Source organism: Pseudophryne corroboree, chromosome 1 (genome assembly GCF_028390025.1).
Source record: "Pseudophryne corroboree isolate aPseCor3 chromosome 1, aPseCor3.hap2, whole genome shotgun sequence".
Lineage (NCBI taxonomy): Eukaryota > Metazoa > Chordata > Amphibia > Anura > Myobatrachidae > Pseudophryne > Pseudophryne corroboree.
In genome coordinates, this window is record NC_086444.1 from 311,263,115 (window position 1) to 311,285,976 (window position 22,862).

At 46.5% G+C, this 22,862-nt stretch overlaps 1 protein-coding gene across 4 annotated transcripts in view; it reads left to right on the forward strand.

The window, feature by feature from the left end:
* Positions 1-2,697: 2,697 nt before the first annotated feature.
* The window catches only part of RILPL1 (Rab interacting lysosomal protein like 1), a 58,507-nt gene continuing 38,342 nt past the window's right edge, over positions 2,698-22,862 (forward strand). For 2 of the 4 annotated variants that reach the window (XM_063964496.1, XM_063964497.1), the window contains exons 1-2: positions 2,698-3,236; positions 7,002-7,152. In XM_063964496.1, the coding sequence (XP_063820566.1) occupies positions 2,952-3,236; positions 7,002-7,152 (436 nt within the window). In that variant the 5' untranslated portion in view covers positions 2,698-2,951. The remainder of the gene's footprint in view (positions 3,237-7,001; positions 7,153-22,862) is intronic. The other 2 variants (XM_063964498.1, XM_063964499.1) reach the window with 1 other exon arrangement.

The following is a 22,862-nucleotide window of genomic DNA, read 5'->3' on the forward strand; positions in this document are numbered from 1 at the left end:
CAATGGCTGTTCAATCAGCCTGAATAACGTATCTGAAATGAAAGTGAGAGTGGCACCTCCTAGTGCAGTGGTGGCCAACGCGTGGCTCTTAAGCCACATGCGGCTCTTTCTTCATTCAAATGTGGCTCCCAACACTCAAAGTCGCGTGACCACAAGAGATCTGTAAACCGCTGCACTCCAGCCAGACATGCAGCAGCACTACGTAGACTGAGAACTGAGGGAGCCAAATACACACGGGGGTGCTGGCTGGAATGACACAGGCGGGTGCTGGCTGGAATGACACAGGCGGGTGCTGGCTGGAGTGACACAGGCGGGTGGTGGCTGGAGTGACACATGGGGGAACTGAAGTGTATTGTGTGAATCTGGCTTTTCAATATGTTTTATGCAGATCTGGCTTTTTTAATTATTTGATGTAGAAGTGGCTTTTTCATTGTATTTTATGTTGGATATGGCTTTTTCAATGTATTTTATACTGGGGTGTGGCCTAGCAGGCACAAGGTCACACCACATTTTTGCAAGTGCGCCTTCGGCTCGAAGTCGGCTCTTTGATGTACCTAACAAGATTTCTTGGCTCTTTGTCTCTGACTGGTTGGCCACCGCTGTCCTAGTGTATTACATAATGACTTAAAAACATTCCCATCACCAATTCACAGCACCATTACAATGAAGGTGTACCATAGATGTTGGTGACCAACACTTCTTAATCGCATGTGTTGGATTAAGGAATGGCACCAAACAAGCACATTGGATGGCCCGTTCGAGGAATTATTCCACTTTTCTTTTAATCCAAGGAAACAGAAGTGTAACTAGGGTAGGGTGAGTGGGGCACGTGCCCTGGGCGCCTTGGCAGGCCCAGGAGAGGGGGACGCCACCGGCGGCCAGGGCATCATGCCGAAATGTGAGGGGAGGAGATCGCAGTGTCTCTCCCTCCCCTCACCGCCGCTGCCAGAAGCGCTGCGTGTGTCCGGTCTTCGGCGTTAGCCAATCAGAGCTTGCGGACCGGCTCCTGTTGGCTGCGGGTCCGCGAGCTCTGATTGGCTGGCGAACCGGCTCCACACAGCCGCCGGAGACCTGGAGCGGTGAGGGGAAGGAGAGGCGCTGCGCTGCGCTCTCCTCCCCTCACATAGACACAACAGGTGGTGAGTGACCGGCGGGGGGGGGGGACTCGGGGGAGCACAGTGGGGCATGTAACTGGCACAGTGGGGCAATGTATCTGGCAATGTATCCGGCACAGTGGGGCAATGTATCCGGCACAGTGGGGCAATGTATCTGGCACAGTGGGGCAATGTATCTGGCAATGTAACTGGCACTGTGGGGCACTGGCCCTCATTCCGAGTTGTTCGCTCGCAAGGCGATTTTAGCAGAGTTACACACGCTAAGCCGCCGCCTACTGGGAGTGAATCTTAGCTTCTTAAAATTGCGAACGATGTATTCGCAATATTGCGATTACAAACTACTTAGCAGTTTCAGAGTAGCTTCAGACTTACTCGGCATCTGCGATCAGTTCACTGCTTGTCGTTCCTGGTTTGACGTCATAAACACACCCAGCGTTCGCCCAGACACTCCTCCGTTTCTTCAGCCACTCCCGCATTTTTTCCGGAAACGGTAGCGTTTTTATCCACACGCCCATAAAACGCCGTGTTTCCGCCCAGTAACACCCATTTCCTGTCAATCACATTACGATCGCCGGAGCGAAGAAAAAGCCGTGAGTAAAAAAACTATCTTCATAGCAAAATTACTTGGCGCAGTCGCAGTGCGAACATTGCGCATGCGTACTAAGCAGAAAAACGCTGCGATGCGAAGAAAATTACCGAGCGAACGACTCGGAATGAGGGCCACTGTATCTGGCACTGTGGGGCATGCCACACCAATTTGTTTGGCGCACGCGCCTTCGGCACGCGCACATGCTTCTTTTGGCTTTGTTTTGTTTTTTTTGGGGGGGGGGGGTTGCGCCATTTTCCATCTTGCCCTTGGCTCCAAAAACCCTAGCTACGCCTCTGCAAGGATATGACTCGCATATAGGAGAAAGAAAGCTAGCACAATAATGTAATACACTTTATACACGTTTATTAACTAAAAATATAAATAAAAATAAATCACAATTAAATGTCCGTACAATTTATTTGTAAAAAAGCAATTTATCTGAGATTCTCAGTGTACCATGTGGAACCAGGTAAAGAGAGTCAGTCTGCTTCCTTCCGACGTGTCGTCTGCTGGACTTTCTGTGATTTCTGGCCAATTAGCTCTAAAAGTGTCAGTCAAAATTATAACATATCAATGGCACACAGAATGACAAACATTTATAAACTGCGTTCTTTAAATTAGCAGTTATTTACATAGCACACGCATATTCTGTTGTGCTTTGCAGGATATATTTTGCCCATTAACTTCAGTCGATGCCCCAGTGGAGAGTACTCTCTATATTCCCTACCAGACCCACGCAGACACATGGAGAACATACAAACCCTACACTGGTAACGTTTTAAATATGTACAGTAGACCACAATGTTAAAATTACAAGTATGATTATTTAGTATTTGTAAAGTGACAATAATACACATATCACTTCTAAATCTAATATATGTGAATAGCAGTAGTTCTATACGTGTATTTGTAAGGCTGCAATATGTGTATGTATAGGTCAGTGAATGGGTTAATCCGGATGCCAGGCTGGACATGCGCAGTAGCGCCCTCTGGTGTCATGTAACTAGATCGCGTGTTGGCCGCACAGAGTTGCTGCCTGGGGCTGCTTGGCAGCTTTTCTGTAGTACTGGGATAATCAGGGAAGGCCGGGACTAGCCGCAACCGGAGACTATGTAGTCCGTGTGCTACTGAGATCTCATCCTACATGATCTGAGCTCTCTCTGCAGGAGGAGACCTCCCTTCCCCCGGCTACTTGTCGGGAGCAGGCTGCACTGAGGACAGGAAGGAGGAGGAGGAGGGGAGAAGCCATGGAAGGGACCCCAGCCCTGGAGAAGAATGTGGCCGAGCTGACGGTCATGGATGTGTATGACATCGCCTCTGCGGTGGGGCAGGAGTTTGAGAGGGTCATAGACCAGTACGGCTGCGAGGCCATAAGCCGGCTGATGCCCAAAGTGGTCCGGGTACTGGAGATCCTGGAGGTCATGGTCAGCAGGAACAACATTAACCCAGAGATGGAAGAGCTGAGGCTGGAGCTGGACAGGCTGAGAGTAGAGCGGATGGACAGGATAGAGAAGGAGAAGAAGCACCAGAAGGTGAGGGAAGGGGAAGGAGAACACATCATACACTGTCACAGTTCTCCCACATTCCCTGCTGCTGGGACTCTGCCAATCTCTGGCCTCTTGCAGAGACCCCGGTGTCACTATGTAACTTCTCCTGTGTCCCAACTCTTCATCTCCTCCTCTGCCTGGTTCAGGCTGCTGTCCCGCAGTAGGTTGAGCCAGTGCTGCATAAAGACGTCACCACTATATTATCACTATATTGTCCCCATCATCACTAGTGTGTGTGTGTGATACCTGTATATAACGTTCCCCTACGGACAGCACTTTCCGTATGTGAGTGCCACAGGGCACAGCTCCTTCTCTGATGCAGCACCGATGGGTGCCATGCAGTTCTTACACACAGCTACCTCCTCATTGTTCCCGATGCACAGGGGTTTCCAGTGCGCCTTATTATATGTTCCTCTGTGTTACTATTGCGTTTACTATTCGTGTATGGTTGTGGGAAACATGACACATTTCTTTTTTTCCATCCGTACTAATGTGTCATAAGAAGCACATCTACAGTATATATGCAACACAATACTACATGCATAGACCGTGTAAAGTTTCCCCCTACAGAATAACTGTAGTTTATGCTTTGTTGCTGATGTGGTTATTTGTTGTTGTTGTTATTATTTTCTCTTGCGGGGAGTCATAGTATTTATAGAACATAAGCTAAACTTAAAATTACACCAATGAATGTTGCAGAGATACTTCAATATTAGTTTGAAACAAGGGTCCGATTCAGCATGGAACGCAGATACGATTGCGTTTGCATGCTGGTGCCTTTTGAAGTGTGCACACGTGCAGAAGCCACACTGCGCCTGCGCACATTGTGAGATGTGACGGCATCTAACATATGAGAACGCCTCTGCCTGATTGACAGAGGCGTTCGCATTGTGTGGGCGGCGTTGCGTCAGTGTTTTGTGGGTGGCGCGGTTCAGGCAACACAGGCATGTCTGGACCGTTTGCAGGGTGGGCCGCAGTGGCTGCGTGACATCACACGCAGCCGCTGAGACCAAAAGATGGCGGGTTGCCGTCTGGCTTAGCAGCTAGGCTGCATAGGCAAAGGGCAACCCTAAACATGCGGGAGGGGCAGGACCCGGCATGCGGGGTGGACTTGCCCTGTTCTGGGTGTCCTCCCATATGTCGGTGTAATGGATTGTATATGTGCGATTTTTGCACATCTACGATCTATGCTGAATTAGACAACTTGAAGATATACAATTGCGCCTGAGTCAATTATGTATATGCGATTAATGAACATACATGATGTTATTGATGCAATGCTAATAATAAACTGTGAAAATTTAAGTATTACTTGAAATGATGATCTACACACTGTATTCTTTTGAGAATTAAAACGTGTCTTTAATCAAGGAATGGTGCATTAAATCCACCTGATGCATGCATGAAAAATGGAATGATAAATGAAGAAAAAAAGGGGGGGGGGGGGGTTTGGGGGAAAAATGGTTTCAATTTCTGCAGTGTTTAAAAGGGGAAAACAGTAACAGAAAGGTTACTGTTTAGTAGGTTTGAAAGTGACGCACACTGCAGTGACTTTTCTGTAATACAGTCAGACCGGTGGCGTCCCACCTCTGTAGTGATAATGTCCTTCTAGCTGTCTATAAGTCCAGAGCCGATATGGTTGTGAATATAAATGTCCTGTGGAGGTTCCAGAAATGAGTGTGGGGTACCCCTGGTGGACCGCTGGCAGTGTGGGATGTGACTGGGGCTGGTACTAAGGTAATTAGGACTCCGGACGCACCGTCTTCCCTTGCGCGCTGATCAGCCGCGGTGTCGCTCTGACAAGCGCACCGTGGTTCTCAGGGCAGCTGGGACGCTGTCACCGTCTTGGAGAGAGAGAAGGTAAAATGCTTCTAGCCCTGTTGGGCTGTCCGCTTTGCCTTCTCCTCTCCTACGGGGTCCCTTACCTTGTTTCCTCAGCTCCGTCTGTCCTCTTCTTGCCAGCAGCTGATTTCGCTTCTCCTCAGTGCCCTCTCTTCCTTCCGGGTCGATCCGGTCAAGTGACCGCAGCGGTTTCTCGATCAGTACGCTGTCCCTTCGTTCGTCCTCTGTTTCTTTCTTCCTCCACGGCTCAAGTGTCAAGGATGGGTTGGAAACTTTTGATCTAGTCTACAAGGTAAAGTATATGGCACACTTAAAGCTTTTGCCACAGAATAGTCAAAGCACGATTCCGCAACAGAGAATGACAGAGAGGCTGGTGTGTGCTGGCAGTCACAAGTGGCAATCACAAGTCTCAAGCACTGGTCTGAAGACGTCTCTAGCCCGGCATGTAGTGTGGTGGTGTTTCACCACACTACATAAGGTGAGGGACCCCATAGGAGAGGAGAAGGCAAAGCGGACAGCCCAACAGGGCTAGAAGCATTTTCCCTTCTCTCTCTCCAAGATGGTGACCGCGTCCCAGCTGCCCTGAGAACCACGGTGCGCTTGTCAGAGCGACACCGCGGCTGATCAGGGCGCAAGGGAAGACTGTGCGTTCGGAGTCCTAATTACCTTAGTACCAGCCCCAGTCACATCCCACACTGCCAGCGGTCCACCAGGGGTACCCCACACTCATTTCTGGAACCTCCACAGGACATTTATATTCACAACCATATCGGCTCTGGACTTATAGACAGCTAGAAGGACATTATCACTACAGAGGTGGGACGCCACCGGTCTGAGTGTATTACAGAAAAGTCACTGCAGTGTGCGTCACTTTCAAACCTACTAAACAGTAACCTTTCTGTTATTGTTTTCCCCTTTTAAACACTGCAGAAATTGAAACTGGTTTTCCCCCAAACCCCCCCCCCCCCCCTTTTTTCTTCTTCTTCATTTATCATTCCATTTTTCATGCATGCATCAGGTGGATTTAATGCACCATTCCTTGATTAAAGATACGTTTTAATTCTCAAAAGAATACAGTGTGTAGATCATTATTTCAAGTAATACTTACATTTTCACAGTTTATTATTAGCATTGCATCAATAACATCATGTATGTTCATTAATCGCATATACATAATTGACTCGGGCGCAATTGTATATCTTCAAGTTGAACATATTTAGAGGTTTTGGGTTTTACCTCCATTACAATTTTGCTGCCACAACAGATATCCAAACAAGCAGAGCGCTAGATACAAATCCTACTGTAATCTATGCTGAATTAGGCCCATAGCCCACACCATATAGGTCAGTAATGCTTATCTGGGGGCTGTGCTATTGATGTGGCCCTCCCTAGTCCTTTTTTATTTTCATCCCACATGATCTCCAAGCTCCGCCTCTTCTCTATGCAGTGCACAGGTCTCGGGTCGCATCGACTCGGCTAACCCGTTTACACTGCACCATGACCCGGGTTCTTCCCAGGACCAACCCTGCAAGCTAGCTGAGTTGGATTCCCGGCTAACTGGACCCAGGTTCATCCTTTTTACACCAAGTCACTCCCGGGTTATCGCGGCAATAACCCAGGTTTTTAATGGCGGTGTAAAAGGGGTATACGGTGCCCCCACTGCCCCCACTCACATCCCCCTTAACACATCCAGCTATCAGCCAGTATTACCATTCCTCAGTTTCAGGTCTGCCCTTCTCACGCGTGAACTTCCTGTAAGTATGCAGCATTTGCCCAGTCTGCTGTGTAATTTTATATTTAAAACATGTAGTGTTTTGCCTGAAAACATAAACTAGAGAGTGGGAGCGGATGGGTCTGTAGTACTGAGCTGTTGTGATATGTGCCAGTAATGAAGTGCTGCTCTTTTAGGAGCTAGAACTGGTAGAGGATGTTTGGAGAGGGGAAGCACAGGATCTCCTTGGCCAAATAGCCCAACTGCAGGAGGAAAACAAACAACTTCTATCAAATCTGTCTCTGAAGGATGTCAATTTAACAGAGGAAGAATTTCAGAAGCATGAAGGTAACCATATTGGGGGGGGGGGGGGATTCCATTGTGCCTCATACTTGTGTTAAAGGCTTTCTGGTAATCATTGTTTCTGCAGCGGGGTACACTGGGTTCCACAGGGGATACATCGGGGTGTAGAGTAGGATCTTGATCCGAGGCACCAACAGGCTAAAGCTTTGACTGTTCCCAAGATGCTCAGCGCCGCCTCCTCTATAACCCCGCCTCCATGCACAGGAGCTCCGTTTGTAAGTTGGTGCCTGCAGTGCAGGCAGCTAACCGGCAGGGCTGCTCCAGCAGCCCCGAAAAGAGCTTTTTAAAGTGAAGAAAGAAGCTCCATCACCTCCCCCAGCGACGCTGTATACTCCCGTGTCCCTGGTTGCCGGGTACTTACAGCGGAGGTTCCGATTCTCTTCATCAGACACCCACACCAGCCGCAGCTTTCCGGGATTGCATAGCCGCACTCAGGGAGGAGGGAAGAGGGTCCCCTAGGCGGGACCCGCTGGAAATCGCGATCCAGCGTGGCCAGTGGGAGGCGGTCCGCGCGCGCTGGCGTGGACACTGTGGTAGTACAGGGACCCCACTAGACCACCAGGGCAGGGGCACAGGTCGGTTTTACGAAAACCGTTTACATATGGCCCACAGTACCCGGTGGTGAAGTCCAGCAAGGGAATAAGGCTCTGACCTGTAGCCCCTCCCCCAGCCCCAGGGCGCCATTTAGAGTAAATGTTCCTGTCCTGGAGCTGCATCTCTCTCTCTCTCTCTCTCTCTCTCTCTCTCTCTCTCTCACTCCCTGTCAGCGTTTGGGCGCCATCTTCACATGCTGAGCTGATCCTGGGACTGTTTAAGCAAAGCCTCCTCTGTAAAGCTGCCTGCATGTCAGCGCTGTGCATTTTATAGGACACTTGAGTATTCTACATGTCTGTTGACAGTGTTAGTTAAGAAACAGTGTATTACTTCAGGGCTATGTAGCACAAGTACCCTGTGATATACATCCAGTCTTTACTGTGCATTGATATATCTATTGATCTGTATAGCTTTACTTAGTATTGCTAGTCCAGGGCAGGTTTATTGCTTGTCATAATTTCTGCATTGTACATGTGACTGTGTGTGTGCATATAGCTGCTGCGTGATTTCTATTCCGTGTATCTCACTCAGATTGCTATCCCTATATTCTGTACCCTGAGGGGGGCTAAGTGCGTCAAGGTTATTTGATATAGGTATTTCACAGGATATACTTATTATGTGTTTTTCTCTGTGATTTTCAGTCACTATATACCTCTTGAATCCTCTGTTTATACTATCACAGGGGGTTCTTGATTAGGTATTATACTGCTGATATTGTACTGTGTTGCCCGTGGTTCACGCTTTCATATTATGTCAGCTTCAAGGGGCGACGGTTCTGCGGCTGATTCCACACTGCGTGGTGGTGACGCTGCAGACACATTGGAGGAAAACATAGCAGCGGAGGGTTCAGGTTCTGGAGGTTCCTTGCCCCCCAGTAGAGCCGTAGCAACGGGGGTCCATAATGACCCACCTTGGGCTACTTTTTCCTCTCTACTGAATACGCTGGTAACTAGACTTTCGCCTCCTATGGGATTTCAGGTGCCAGTACAGCCACATATTGTCCCTGCGGTCAATCCACCATGGGCAGATCTCCTGTCCACTCAGTTACAGCAATTGAATCACTCACTGAACAAACAAACACCTAACCCTCGCCCGCCTAAGACCAAGGGGTCCTCTAAGCGGGCCATTACTTCCTCACAATCCACCCATGTTCCAGACACTTCTCAGACACTGACCCAGATGTTTCTGATGGGGAATCTGTTTTGCATGGTATGTTCCTGACTTATTGGAGGCTATCAGGCTGATTCTTCAAATTGATGATGACCCAGAACCTGTTGTTACTGCTAAGAAACCGGATAGGTTTAAACGTCAGAAGGTTATTAAAAAAGTTTTGCCTCATTCTGACCACTTAGTTGACATACGTCAGGAATCCTGGGAAAATCCAGGAAGAAATTCACAAGAAGATGCTGGCTCGCTATCCCCTCGCTGCGGAGCTAAGTAAGAATTGGGAAACACTACCACTGGTCCACTGGTAGATTCGCAAGTGGCGCGGCTGGAAGTGTACTCTGCTCTGCCTGTAACTACTGTCACCTCTCTGAAAGAACCGTCTGATAAGCGTGTGGAGGGTTGCTTAAAAGCTATTTACACCCTTGCAGGAGCTGTGCATCTTCCCACTATTGCAGCTACTTGGGCTGCAGAAGCTATTGAAGCATGGGCTCGGGAGGTGGAAGCAGAGCTGCCGTCCAACTTTTCTGATAATGCTAGACAATGCCTCTCGTATATATTGTCACAGCATCTCATTACATTAAGGAGGCGGCTTCTGATGCCGGTATTCTGGTGGCCAAGGCTTCTACTACATCCATTTTAGCTCGCCGGATTCTCTGGTTACGGTCCTGGTCTGTGGATCTGGACTCTAAGAAAACCCTGGAGGTGCTCCCTTTTAAGGGAGACATTCTTTTTGGTGAGGATCTCAACAAGATTGTGGCTGACTTAGCTTCTGCTAAGACAGCATGTCTACCTAGTACTGCTCCTTCGGTCCCGAAGGTTAAGAGTTGTTCCTTTCGTCCTCAAGGTAAAGCAAAGGGTCAGGCGTTATCGAAACAGGCTCACACTTCCAAAATCACTAAGCCCAAACCTAAACGTGCCTGGGCTGCCCGTCAGCCTGCTTCCAAATCAGACAAGCCTGCTGCATGACGGGACGGGTCTCCCCCTGGGGGATCCCAGGGTGGGAGGCCGACTTCCAAGGTTTACCCTGGAATGGTTGAAGACCACTTCAGACTCCTGGGTACGGGAAGTCGTCCCTCACGGATATGCCATATCCTTCAAAAATCGTCCCCCTCATCGATTTTGCCTGACAGACATCCCTTCGGATCCGGTGAAGGCAAAAACTCTTCATTTGGTGGTACAATCCTTCCTGGACACAGGAGTGGTAGTGCTGGTGCCTCTGGCTCAGAGAGGCAAGGGGTACTATTCACTGCTGTTCCTAGTCCCGAAACCGAATGGTTCCTCCCGGACCATTCTCAACCTCAAGTCCTTGAACAAATTGGTGAGAGTCTCCAAATTTCGGATGGAAACTCTTCGATCTTTGGGGGTAACTCCAAGTTGATCGCAGCAGGAAATTTTTGGTGCACTGCAGGGGGGGGCAGATATAACATTTGCAGAGAGAGTTTGATTTGGGTGGGTTATTTTGTTTCTGTGCAGGGTAAATACTGGCTGCTTTATTTTTACATTGCAATTTAGATTGCAGATTGAACTCACCCCACCCAAATCTATCTCTCTCTGCACATGTTATATCTGCCTCCCCTGCAGTGCACATGGTTTTGCCCAACTGCTAACAAAGTTCCTGCTGCGATCAACTCAGAATTACCCCCTTTGTTCTGGCTTTGGAGCCTGGGGACTATATGGTCTCCCTGGACATACAGGATGCTTATCTCCATATTCCTATTGCCATGTCGCATCAGCAGTACCTGCGGTTTGCTATTGGCAACCTTCATTATCAATTTCGAGCTTTACCTTGTGGTTTGACCACAGCTCCGCGAGTCTTCACGAAGGTCATGGCGGTAATGACGGCTTTACTCCGCCGTCAGGGTGTCAGGATCCTAACTATCTGGACGACTTGGTGATCCTGGCGAATTCCCCAGAAATTCTCCTCCGTCATCTGGATCTGTCGGTCCAGTTTCTGCAAGCCCACGGGTGGCTCATCAACTGGAAGAAATCCTCCTTGGTCCCTGTTCAGAGCATGGTGCACCTGGGGGCATTGTTGGACACTCACAACCAGCGGTTGTTCTTGTCTCAGGAGAAGGTTCTGAACCTTTGGAACAAAATTTGATGCTTCCTCTCTCGTCCGCGATTGTTGATTCACTCGGCGATGCAAGTACTAGGCCTCATAGTGTCGGCTTTCGACATGGTAGAGTATGCTCAATTTCATTCCCGCCCTCTGCAGAAGCTGATTCTTGCCAAGTGGGACAGCCTGCCTCACCGGATCAGGTCTCAAATGATCTCATTGTCTCCGTAGGTTCGTCTGTCACTGAACTGGTGGCTCCAGGACCAACGATTGAGCATGGGTCGTCCCTTCTGTATCTCCAACTGTGTCCTTCTGACGACAGATGCCAGTCTGAGGGGTTGGGGCGCGTGTTGGAGCAACACTCCCTTCAGGGTCGGTGGACCAAGGAGGAGTCTCTCCTCCCGATAAACATTCTGGAATTGCGGGCAGTGTTCAATGCTCTGAACCTGGCCCAGCATCTGATACAGAACAGGCCTGTTCAAGTAAAGTTGGACAACGCCACCACGGTGGCGTACGTAAATCATCAAGGCGGCACTCGAAGCCGCATGGCAATGATGGAATTGTCAAAGATTCTTCAGTGGGCAGAACGCCATTTACCAGCCATATCGGCGGTGTTCATTCTGGGGGTCCTCAACTGGGAAGCGGACTTCCTCAGTCGTCAGGCCATACACGCCGGAGAGTGGAGCCTCCATCCAGAATTATATCAACTCCTAGTGGACAAGTGGGGCCTACCAGACGTAGACCTGATGCGTCTCGACACAATCACAAGGTTCCGGTCTTCAGAGCAAGGAAAAGGGATCCTCAAGCAGCGTTCGTGGACGCACTGGCAATTCCATGGAACTTTCGGTTTGCTGCCGTACGCGTTCCGTCCGGTGTCAATTCTGCCCATGGTGATAAGGAAGTTCAAGCAAGAAGGAGGAATCCTGCATCTGATCGCTCCAGCGTGGCCCAGATGGCATTGGTACTCAGACTTACAAGGTCTCTCGATAGAGCGTCCTCTTCTACTTCCACAACGCCCAGACCTCCTCATTCAGGGCCCTTGTGTATACCAGAATTTGGCCCAGCTGGCTTTGATGGCGTGGCTTTTGAAGCTTCCATTCTGAGGGCCAAAGGATTTTTTGAGGCGGTCATTCAAACCATGTTGAAGGCCCATAAAACGGCTTCTGCTCGGATTTATCATAGGGCCTGGAATTCTTACTTTGCTTGGTGCGCAGCTAACAATCATGACGCTTACAAGTTTAGTACGGCCAAATTTTTGGCCTCCCTACAACAGGGCCTGGACTTGGGCCTTCGTCTGGCCTCCATCAAGGTTCATATTTCTGCCTTGGTGTGGTTTCAGATAAAAATTGTGACTCTGCCTGATGTTCATACATTCACTCAGGGTGTGTTACGGATTCAACCTCCCTATGTCCCGCCTGTGGCTCCTTGGGATTTGTTGGTGGTTCTGGAGGCCTTGCAGGAGTCTCCGTTTGAACCTCTTGAGTCTGCGGACTTTAAGTGGCTTACTCTTGAGGTTTTGTTCTGCTGGATATTGCCTCTGCTAGACGGGTTTCAGATTTGGGTGCCTTATCCTGTCGGTCTCCCTTTCCAATTTTTCACCGTGACTGGGCAGTCCTTCGGACACGCCCTGGTTATCTACCTAAGGTGGTGTCTTCTTTCCACCTTAACCAAGAGATTGTGGTTCCGGCCTTTATCTCTCCTGAATTATCATCCAAAGAGCAGTCTTTGGACGTGGTACGGGCTCTCCGTATCTATGTGAAGAGGACAGCTTCCATTCAGAAGTCTGATTCTCTCTTTGTACTTTTTGGTTTTCACAAACGTGGCTGGTCTGCGAATAAGCAGACCTTGGCCAGATGGATTAGAATGGTGATTGTACATGCTTATGTACAGGCTGGCCTTCCAGCTCCTGCTACCATCAAAGGCCATTCTACTCGGTCTGTTGGACCTTCTTGGGTGGCCCGCAGTGGTGCGACCCTTGAACAATTGTGCAAGGCGGCTACGTGGTCCTCAGTGAACACGTTCATAAGGTTCTATGACTTCGATACTTCCACCTCCCAGGATGCTTCCTTTGGACGCTGGTTTCTTGTGCCCGCTACAGTGTGTCCCCTCCCATAAGGAACTGCTTTAGGACATCCCCAGTGTCATTCCCTGTGGAACCCAGTGTACCCCGCAGCAGAAAAGGAGATTTATGGTAAGAACTTACCGTTGTTATATCTCTTTCTGCGCGGTACACTGGGTTCCACAGGGCGCCCACCCTGACACACTTAGCTTCTTTGGGTTTGTATGGCATTAGCCGCTGATACCTTCTCCTGTCGTGAGATTGTGGTGTACGTGGCTACTAACGGTTGTCGTCTCTTTTGCCTGCTACTGCATTGGACTGGTTAACGAAACTGAGCTCCTGTGCACGGAGGCGGGGTTACAGAGGAGGCGGCGCTGAGCATCTTGGGAACAGTCAAAACTTTAGCCTGTTTGTGCCTCGGATCAAGATCCTACTCTACACCCCGATGTATTCCTTGTGGAACCCAGTGTACCGCCCAGAAAGAGATTTAACAACTGTAAGTTCTTACCATAAATCTCCTTTTTGTTTGTTCTAGTTAAGGTGCAAAGGCAAAATGGGCACCATACTCTCTTTTGGCATCAGCTTGTACCACACTGTTATACCTGTGTTAAAGTAGACCTGTCGCCACTACTGCTCTAATGGTGCATACACACTAGGTGATATTTTAAACAATATCGCTCAATTTCATCCTTCTGAGCAATATCGTTTCTAATATCGGCCAATGTGTATACACTATGCGTTGAACGATGCGCGCACCTACGGGTCGTCAATGACAACCCCTGTTGTCAATCTGGGGATGTCGTTGACGATACCATCCTGCCGAATGCAGCATGACCCCCCTTCCGTAGTGTATCGCTGGCGGCATCGGCAAGTGTTTATGCACTTGCTGATGCCTGCCCCACAGCCAGGCCCGTCATGTTGCTGGGTACACACATGGCTTAGTGTGTACCCAGCATAACACTTCTGAAGCTATTTTACTATTGGTCCACCTTCTTCATATTCAACCTACCTAGAGCCCTGGGTCTGCTATGCACATTATTATTTTTTTTTGTGAGTTTGTGTCCGTATTGCTATATAGAACTGGCAAATCAAAGCCGATCCCCATCTTTATATATTAGCATCAGTTTACTCCCGGTCCCTTGAGTGAAACAGAGGATAACAGCCTGGAAAAGCCTTTCCTAGCTCCAATTTGGACAAGGGAACTTAATAGTAATATAGGGGGATTTGTATCAAACATTGGAGAGAGATAAAGTACCAGCCAATCAGCTCCTGATATTTTTCAAACACAGCATGTGAAATGGTAATTAGGAGCTGATTGACTGGTCATTTATCTCTCTAATGATTGATACATCTCCTCCATATTTTACAGGTGGTAAAGCAGCTTTAATGCTTAACTGGTGTTAGCAATTACCTAGAAATTGTGTTCTGTTGGAAAATGATGTTCGCTGTTAATGGAAAACCTTTTAGGATGTCATTGGTAATAATCTCCAACTGACCACTAAAGACACTACCTGCTATGTTCTGTAATTATTATTATTATTATTATTATTATATTATTATTACAGGTTGAGTATCCCATATCCAAATATCCGAAATACGGAATATTCCGAAATACGGACTTTTTTGAGCGAGAGTGAGATAGTGAAACCTTTGTTTTCTGATGGCTCAATGTACACAAACTTTGTTTAATACACACAGTTATTAAAAATATTGTATTAAATGACCTTCAGGCTGTGTGTATAAGGTGTATATGAAACATAAATGAATTGTGTGAATGTAGACACACTTTGTTTAATGCACAAAGTTATAAAAAATATTGGCTAAAATGACCTTCAGGCTGTGTGTATAAGGTGCATATAAAACATAAATACATTCTGTGCTTAGATTTAGGTCCCATTGCCATGATATCTCATTATGGTATGCAATTATTCCAAAATACGGAAAAATCCGATATCCAAAATACCTCTGGTCCCAAGCATTTTGGATAAGGGATACTCAACCTGTATTATTATTACTACTACTACTGCTACTACTACTATTTGTATCCAGTTCCGTGCTGGTAGTTAATCTGATTGATTTAATGTGTAGTTAGACTATGACATATGACAGTATAGTTTATGTTGGAGTGAAAAGGAAATGTTGGCAGGCTTGTCCACCTTTAAAGCCCCGTACACACGGGGAGAGATATGTGCTGAGCGATCGATCAGTGACCGCTCAGCACACATCTCTCCCCACACAGCGCGATGTGTGCTGAGCGAGGGGGGGGGGTGCTCATTGCACACAGCGGTGAAATGAGCGACCTGCTAGATTGTGCCTACATGCAGGCACAATCTAGCACCGGCGATAGCGACCCGCGGGACCGTGCATCGCTATCGCTGTAGGGGGTACACGCAGAGAGATCCATGCTTAACTTCCAAGCAATCTAGTCAGATTGCTTAGAATTTAAGCACAGATCTCTCTGTGTGTACCCCCCCTTAAGTGACTGCTGCTTAAGCTAAACGCTTCCAGACAGATACAGTATATAGGTCTGATATGGTAGGTGGATAGATGTATCTTTTCATAAGTAATTCTCCAATCCCATAAAGCCTGAATTTCAGTTGCCTATTCGGCATTTTCATTATCTGGTGCTGGAGTGACCATGGGCCCTCTTGCTTCTAGAGAATGTTAGGGCATGATATTTTACATACATTGTATTTACTTTATATACACAGGCTGTGATAGGGCTGCTACATCTCTTTGAGGCACAATTGTCCTTAGGATGCCGTGTTCAGTTCTCTATTAACTGCCTTGGCCTCATGTATTAACTTGCAACAACAACTCATCAAAAGAAGCATGAAGTGTTCAGAAATCTGCAACATGCCCTATCACAATTTAAAACGTGAATAGGCATGCTGATTAATGGGTTCTATTGTCAGATACATTTACATGTTCTAGACGAATGTTAAAAACACTAGTAATGCATGTGGATCATCCTCTCCTCATTGCTTTATTAGACTCTCCCCAACCTTTGAATGCTTCAAATGGGCACTGAAAACTCACCTGTTCATCAAGCTGTACCCTTCAGCATAACATAGTCTTGAGGCCGCACTCCAAACCCCCTGCCTCATGCCTTGGCCACCTCTGCCTCGCTTATATCCTGCCACCAGGCCACCTTCCACTTGCTTGTGCCTCATGTCACCTGTCTGTCTCCCCCTTCCCCATAGATTGTAAGCTCCTTGGAGCAGGGACCCCTTCCCTCCCGTTCTCACAGCCCTCTACTCTTGCACTTCAATTACAGCTCTCTCCTACTCAGTGACTGTCTATACCTGCATCTCCTCTCGTTCATGAACATTCCTATTTTTCCACAGCTGCCCTCTCCTATTATTATACTGATTACTTATTTGATTCCTTACATCTCATCTGTATTGTGTACTGAGAAATGTGATGCTAATAGTTACCTATGCTCTGTTTTAGTTTTTCTGTTTCTGTAATGTTAGGTTCTGTGTACTCTGTGCTGTTCTGATGTGTGTTGTATGTACGGCGCTGCAAAACACTTGTGGCGCCTTAGAAATAAAATATAATAATAGTTTTAACACCAATTGGTATGAGGCCTGAGGGGTATATTTATTAAGCTGTTTGTTTATTTTATTTTATTTTAAATAAAATTGTGCAGAAACTTCAGTAACTACAAAATGATACAAATTCTGCATAACGTTATGTATCGGAACACTGTAACAACCAGCTAATGTAGGAGATGTCACAGAAACCTGCAAAAGGCTGACTACTGCTCTAGATTGCAATCCCCATTATTATCATCAATGGGGACTATGGTCTGACCCATATGTACCAAACCCTGAAAAGCACCCACAGATGGCGTAAACCACTTTGTGTCTACGGAAGCATTCTCACAAGAGAGGGTTCTTATAATCACTCTCCTGCAGCTGCTGTTCAGCTCCAGAAACTAGCAGTGTGCGCGTGCCTTCGCTCTGACTCGCATGGACAACGGTTCTCGCATCCGCTGTCCCTGCGAGTTACATGTAGTACTGTACATAGCAGTGATAATGAAGTAAAACATTAGTATTTCCGCTGCAATGTACATTGAAAAAAAAAAATTGCAGCACTTGCATGATTTTTATGCATATATCCTAAGACTTTTGTTTTTCTAAAATTAATTTATATATATATTTACTGTACAGCTATGTTTTTTAATGTAATGTCCACAGTGCATATACATTTTACATGCCTGAACTAACTATGTAACCACTGCTGTGGTCAACTACAGATTGCATTGTGTCGAATACATACCTCCCAACATGACCCTCTCCAGGAGAGACAGAATGCTCTGCTCCTGGACTTTTCTCTTAATTTGTGATTGCTGGAACCTGTGTTGAACAGGTTAATGGATAAGAAAGGTGTTTCAGCACATGTGATGGCAATCATACATTAAGAGAAAAGTCCAGGAGCAGAGCATTCTGTCCCTCCTGGAGGGGGTAATGTTGGGAGTTATGTGAATATATTATTATTTTGTACCTCCCTTGTTATTTTATTTAGTTTGGGGTATTTTACAACTTTCATATTATTTAGAGTGTTTTAGGTTTTTTTTTCCCCCTTGAACATGATAAAATAGGGGTTTGACTGTATTATTTTGCAAATTACATTAGCCTTGTTACTGTCAGTAAAGTGGCTTGTAAATATTGTATTATACACCTGACTTATTACTCTACAATCTCGCATGTCCAGGTCTCTGCTCTTATTTAAATATAGTTGTGCTTCTTTTGGATATTTATATGCTCCATACAAAAATAAATCTCCAGTCTGTTCACTTAGAATAGATCAGCTTGGGCTGGAAATAGTGAAGCATGCTCAGCTGATGGTGATTACAGATGGCTGGAGCATTGCCACAATCTAGGTCTGAAGGTGTGGTGATTCTGAGGTGACAATTGAATATGAAAATAGTATAAAAGCCTGCTGTAAAAGAACATCAATATTGTGCTAGTCTGGTTATAAGTAGTGATGAGCGGATTCGGTTTTACTCTGTTCTCAAAACCGAATCTTATTGGCTCACTGATGTCACGTGTTTTGGATAGCCAATAAGATTCGGTTTTGAGAACCGAGTAAAACCGAATCCGCTCATCACTAGTTCTAAGAGACTTTGTACGTGTGCTTGGTCAGGGTGACTATTGAATGCACAGGGTTTATGTGTCTTTAAAACACTGATACCTATTTGTCATGAATTTTGCTTAGAAAGTAAAATCTACTAAGTGCCACCTTACCAATGTGAAAAACTGTAAATAACATCTAGGAAACTTGTCTTGTCATGTTAACTATATCAGTGTATTGGAATAGTATTGGGAATCCAGATTCACAATGGTTTTTGTTTTTTTTTATTCTTAAAATAATATAGGTGCAGATGTATTAACCTGGAAAAGGCATAAGGAAGTGATAAACCAGTGATAAACGCAAGGTGATATATACGCACCAGCCAATTAGCTACTAACTGTCAACTAATTTATTGGCTGGTGCGTTTATCACCTTGCACTTATCACCGGTTTATCACTTCCTTATGCCTTCTCCAGGTTAATACATCTGCTTCATAGTTTATTACGTTGCTGTTACTGTTTACATTTAGGAACACCTTGGGCCAAATGTCATAGAGTGAGAGTTTCGGAAAGTGAGAGATTTGGTAAGGTTTTTCAGTTTTTTTAAAAGTGGCAATCATTTACACTGCAAAACCAGGTTGATCTTGCTGTGTAAATAATTGCCACTGCAAAACCTTACCAAATCTCTCACATTTTGTAACTCTCACTCTATTACATTTGGCCCCTTATCTTTGAAGGATCAGTTGTGCTGGGCAGCTGTCTTATAGGCGAAGTTGTGAGGTACAGACAGAACTGTGTGACGTGTTTTCCAAAGGTAACTAGATATTGGTATAGTCTCAGTGGTGTTCAGTACTATGACTGGATTTCCATTCTGCATATTTAGGGTCATTTGCCTACATTCTAGACATTTTATCCTTTGCAATAGGCAGATGACTGTTTTGACCGTTCCTCCTCATCAGGCATTATTGCATTACCTGGTGGTTGGATCCTATTGTGATGTTTGGTAACATGGCCCATTCGTGCTTTTTGACGGGCACACACAAGGTATTCAACAGGCACTTTGGGGGTCATTCCGAGTTGATCGCTCGCTAGCTATTTTTTGTAGCGCTGCGATCAGATAGTTGCCGCCTATAGGGGAGTGTATTTTTCGCTTTGCAAGTATGCGAACGCCTGTGCAACCGAGCTCTGCAAAAACATTTTGTACAGTTTCTGAGGAGGTCTGAACTTACTCAGCCCTTGCGATCACTTCAACCTGTCTGGCTCCAGAATTGACGTCAGACACCCGCCCTGCAAACGCTTGGACGCGCCTGCGTTTTCCCAAACACTCCTAGAAAACGGTCAGTTGATACCCATTAACACCTTCTGTCAATCTCCTTGCGATCGGCTGTGCGAATGGATTCTTTGTTAAATCCATCGCTCAGCAACGATCAACTTTGTACCCATACGACGCGCCTGCGCATTGCGGTGCATTCGCAGTAGGGACCTGATCGCTGCACTGCAAAAAACGGCAGCGTGCGAACAGGTCGGAATGACCCCCTTTATACAGTACTTACTCATTTCCCTTTAATGCTTTGATTTGTTATTATGTGAATGTTCATAGCTCTGTCTTTTGCGCCCTACACACTGGGTGATAAAACTGAAAGATATGGATGATTTCGTTCATTAATGAACGAGATACCGTTCATATCTTTCAGTGTGGAGGCAGCAACGATGAACGATGCGCGGCCCCGCGCTCTTTCATTGTTGCTTCCCCGTCGCTTGTGCATGCAGGCCAATATGGACGATCTCGTCCATATTTGCCTGCACTGCTATGGTGCCGGGCGACGTGGGGAGTGAAGAAACTTCATTCCCCCCCGTCACTGCCACCCCGCCGCTGGGTCAACTGTATCCGCCATCGGGCAGCTCGGCGGCGGATCGCAAGCGTGTAGGGCCCTTCTGTATCAATCTTGTACTTTAATGTCTGATCTGAGTCCTGATCCTGGAGTGTTTGACCTTGACTTCCTTTTCAGTATGTCAATATAGAACAGGAAGCGGTACAAAGACATGACTCTTAAAGATTTCATCACAGTCTACACAAAGTCCAAGGCAGAACCACCAAAAGATGAGATTATTCTTCCGTATTATTTGTTCCATATGTACCACGTTAAAAGAAAAAAAAAACAGCATAATGCAGTGGATCTAAAACTGTGCCTAGGCACCCTGGGGATCCTCGGGGGCACTTGCAGGGGTACCCTGGATAGGTGGTCCAAGACCGATTCAAATTATTTATGGTCAATGTAATAGGCAAAACCAGTTCTGGTGTCTATCAGTCATAAAATAAGTGGACAAACCGAAGCAAATCTTGTCCCTCACCACACAACTGAACCTTAGGATGACATATAAACACAATTTACTTAATGTAATATTTATTTCTAATTTTCTCCATAAGAAACTTTTAGCTTAGGAGTGCTGTGACAAAAATTCTGATACTCTAGAGCAGGGCTTCTCAAACTCTGTCCTCAGGACCCCACACAGTGCATGTTTTGCAGATAACCCAGCAAGTGCACAGGTGTATTAATTACTCACTGACACATTTTAAAAGGTCCACAGGTGGAGCTAATTATTTCACTTGTGATTCTGTGAGGAGACCTGCAAAACATGCACTGTGTGGGGTCCTGAGGACCGAGTTTGAGAACCTGTGCTCTAGAGCGGGGGTTCTCAAACTCGGTCCTCAGGACCCTACACAGTGCATGTTTTGCAGGTAACCCAGCAAGTGCACAGGTGGAGCTAATTATTTCACTTGTAATTCTGTGAGGAGACCTGCAAAACATGCACTGTGTGGGGTCATGAAGACCGAGTTTGAGAACCTGCGCTCTTCAACCTTGGTCCTCAAGTACCCCCAACAGTTCATGTACTCCAGGTCACCTAGCAGTTGAACAGCTGTATTCATTACTCACTGACACATTATAAAAGACCCACAGGTGGAGGAAATTATTTCACTTGCAATCCTGTGAGGAGACCTGGAAAACATGAACTGTTGGGGATACTTGAGGACCGAGGTTGAAAACCACTGCTCTAGAGCACCATGATTCAAAAAAGTTTGAGAACCACTGGCATAGGGTTAGATTTGGGTGTGGTGTGTTCAATCTGCAATCTAAATTGCAGTGTAAAAATAAAGCAGCCAGTATTTACCCTGCACAGAAATAAATTAACCCACCTAAATTTAACTCTCTCTGCACATGTTATATCTGCCTCCCCTGCAGTGCACATGGTTTTGCCCAACTGCTAACATAGTTCCTGCTGCGATCAACTCAGAATTACCCCCATAGTGTGTTAACTACAATCTGGAAAATGCGGGTAAAATGTAAACAGGTGGCTGAGACCTTTAAAACCTCCCCAGAGTGATAAAATACACACAGGGTGTGTCTGTCTCGTTTTTAAATTAGAAGTGTCCAAACTCTGACCCATTGATCAAACATGGCCCACTACCTGCTGCAATTCAGCCCTAGTGTTCCAGAAGGATGAGAGTTGTGTGAATATGTGGAAGGTGCCATGCACACAGTGCTAAGATGTTTGTGCCACACTGGCTTCTTTGCTGTAGGGAGAGACCTGGACAGTTGGGTTTAAACCTCTTCCATTGCCAATATACGTTTCCCGACATCTGCAGTCATTACAGATTTATGCCCTTCTTTATCAATGAGTAATACATTTCACTGTGAGTGATAAATTGCACCAGCCAATCAGCTCCTAACTGTAATTTTTCAAGCACAGCCTGTAACATGGCAATTAGGAGCTGATTGGTTGGTGCAATTTATCACTCACAGTGAAATTTATCACTCATTGATAAATAAGGGCATAAATCTCAGCTCTGTGGTCCGCATTCAGCAAATCTGTACAAGCTTTGTCTAGGCACTGCGTATGCAACAACCTGGCCTGAGGTACACATATGTATTTACATGTTGTTCATATGTCACATGAATTGAAGACACTAAGGGGGTGATTCAGACCTGATCGCAAGCAGGCGTTTTTTTTTTGCAGTGCTGCGATCAGGTAGTTGCCGCCTACAGGGGAAGGGGGTAGTTGATGTGCAGTGGTGCGAATGGTTGTGCAGAGAGCTGCACGAAGAAAAGTTTGTGCAGTCTCTGCACAGCTCAGGACTTACTCAGCCGCTGCGATGATCCGGCCAGGAGCTGACGTCAGGAATCCTCCCTCCAAACGGCTGGACACGCCTGCGTTCTACCGGACACTCCTTAAAAACAGTTAGTTGACACCCACAAACGGCTTCTTCCTGTCAGTCTTCTTGCGATTGCCGGTGCAATTGCTTTCTTCGTTAAATCCGTCGCTGTCCGGCGATCCCCGTCACCGGCGGCCGATGCACCTGCGCATTGCGGAGCATATGCATGCGCAGTTTAGACCCGATCGCACCGCTGCAAAAAAAAGCTAGTGTGCGATCGGGTCTGAATGACCCCTTAAGTATCCTATTATGAACTGGATTGGAAGGGTGTCGTGACACCCGGGTGTGGTCTGCACATCCCTTGTGACACTTCTGATGATAGTTACCAAAGACTGGACACAGGATATATAAAAATATTACCTCCTGCGTTCACCCAAGTAACGCAGGATACCGCAGTCCTCATTTCTTCTGCTGTGTTCACTATAATTTAGCACGCAAGGTGTTTGGCGCTTGATCCTCTGATACTTAACTACACAAGTGATTCATTCACTTATTATAGGTCCAAAACCAAATACAAAATATCTGTAA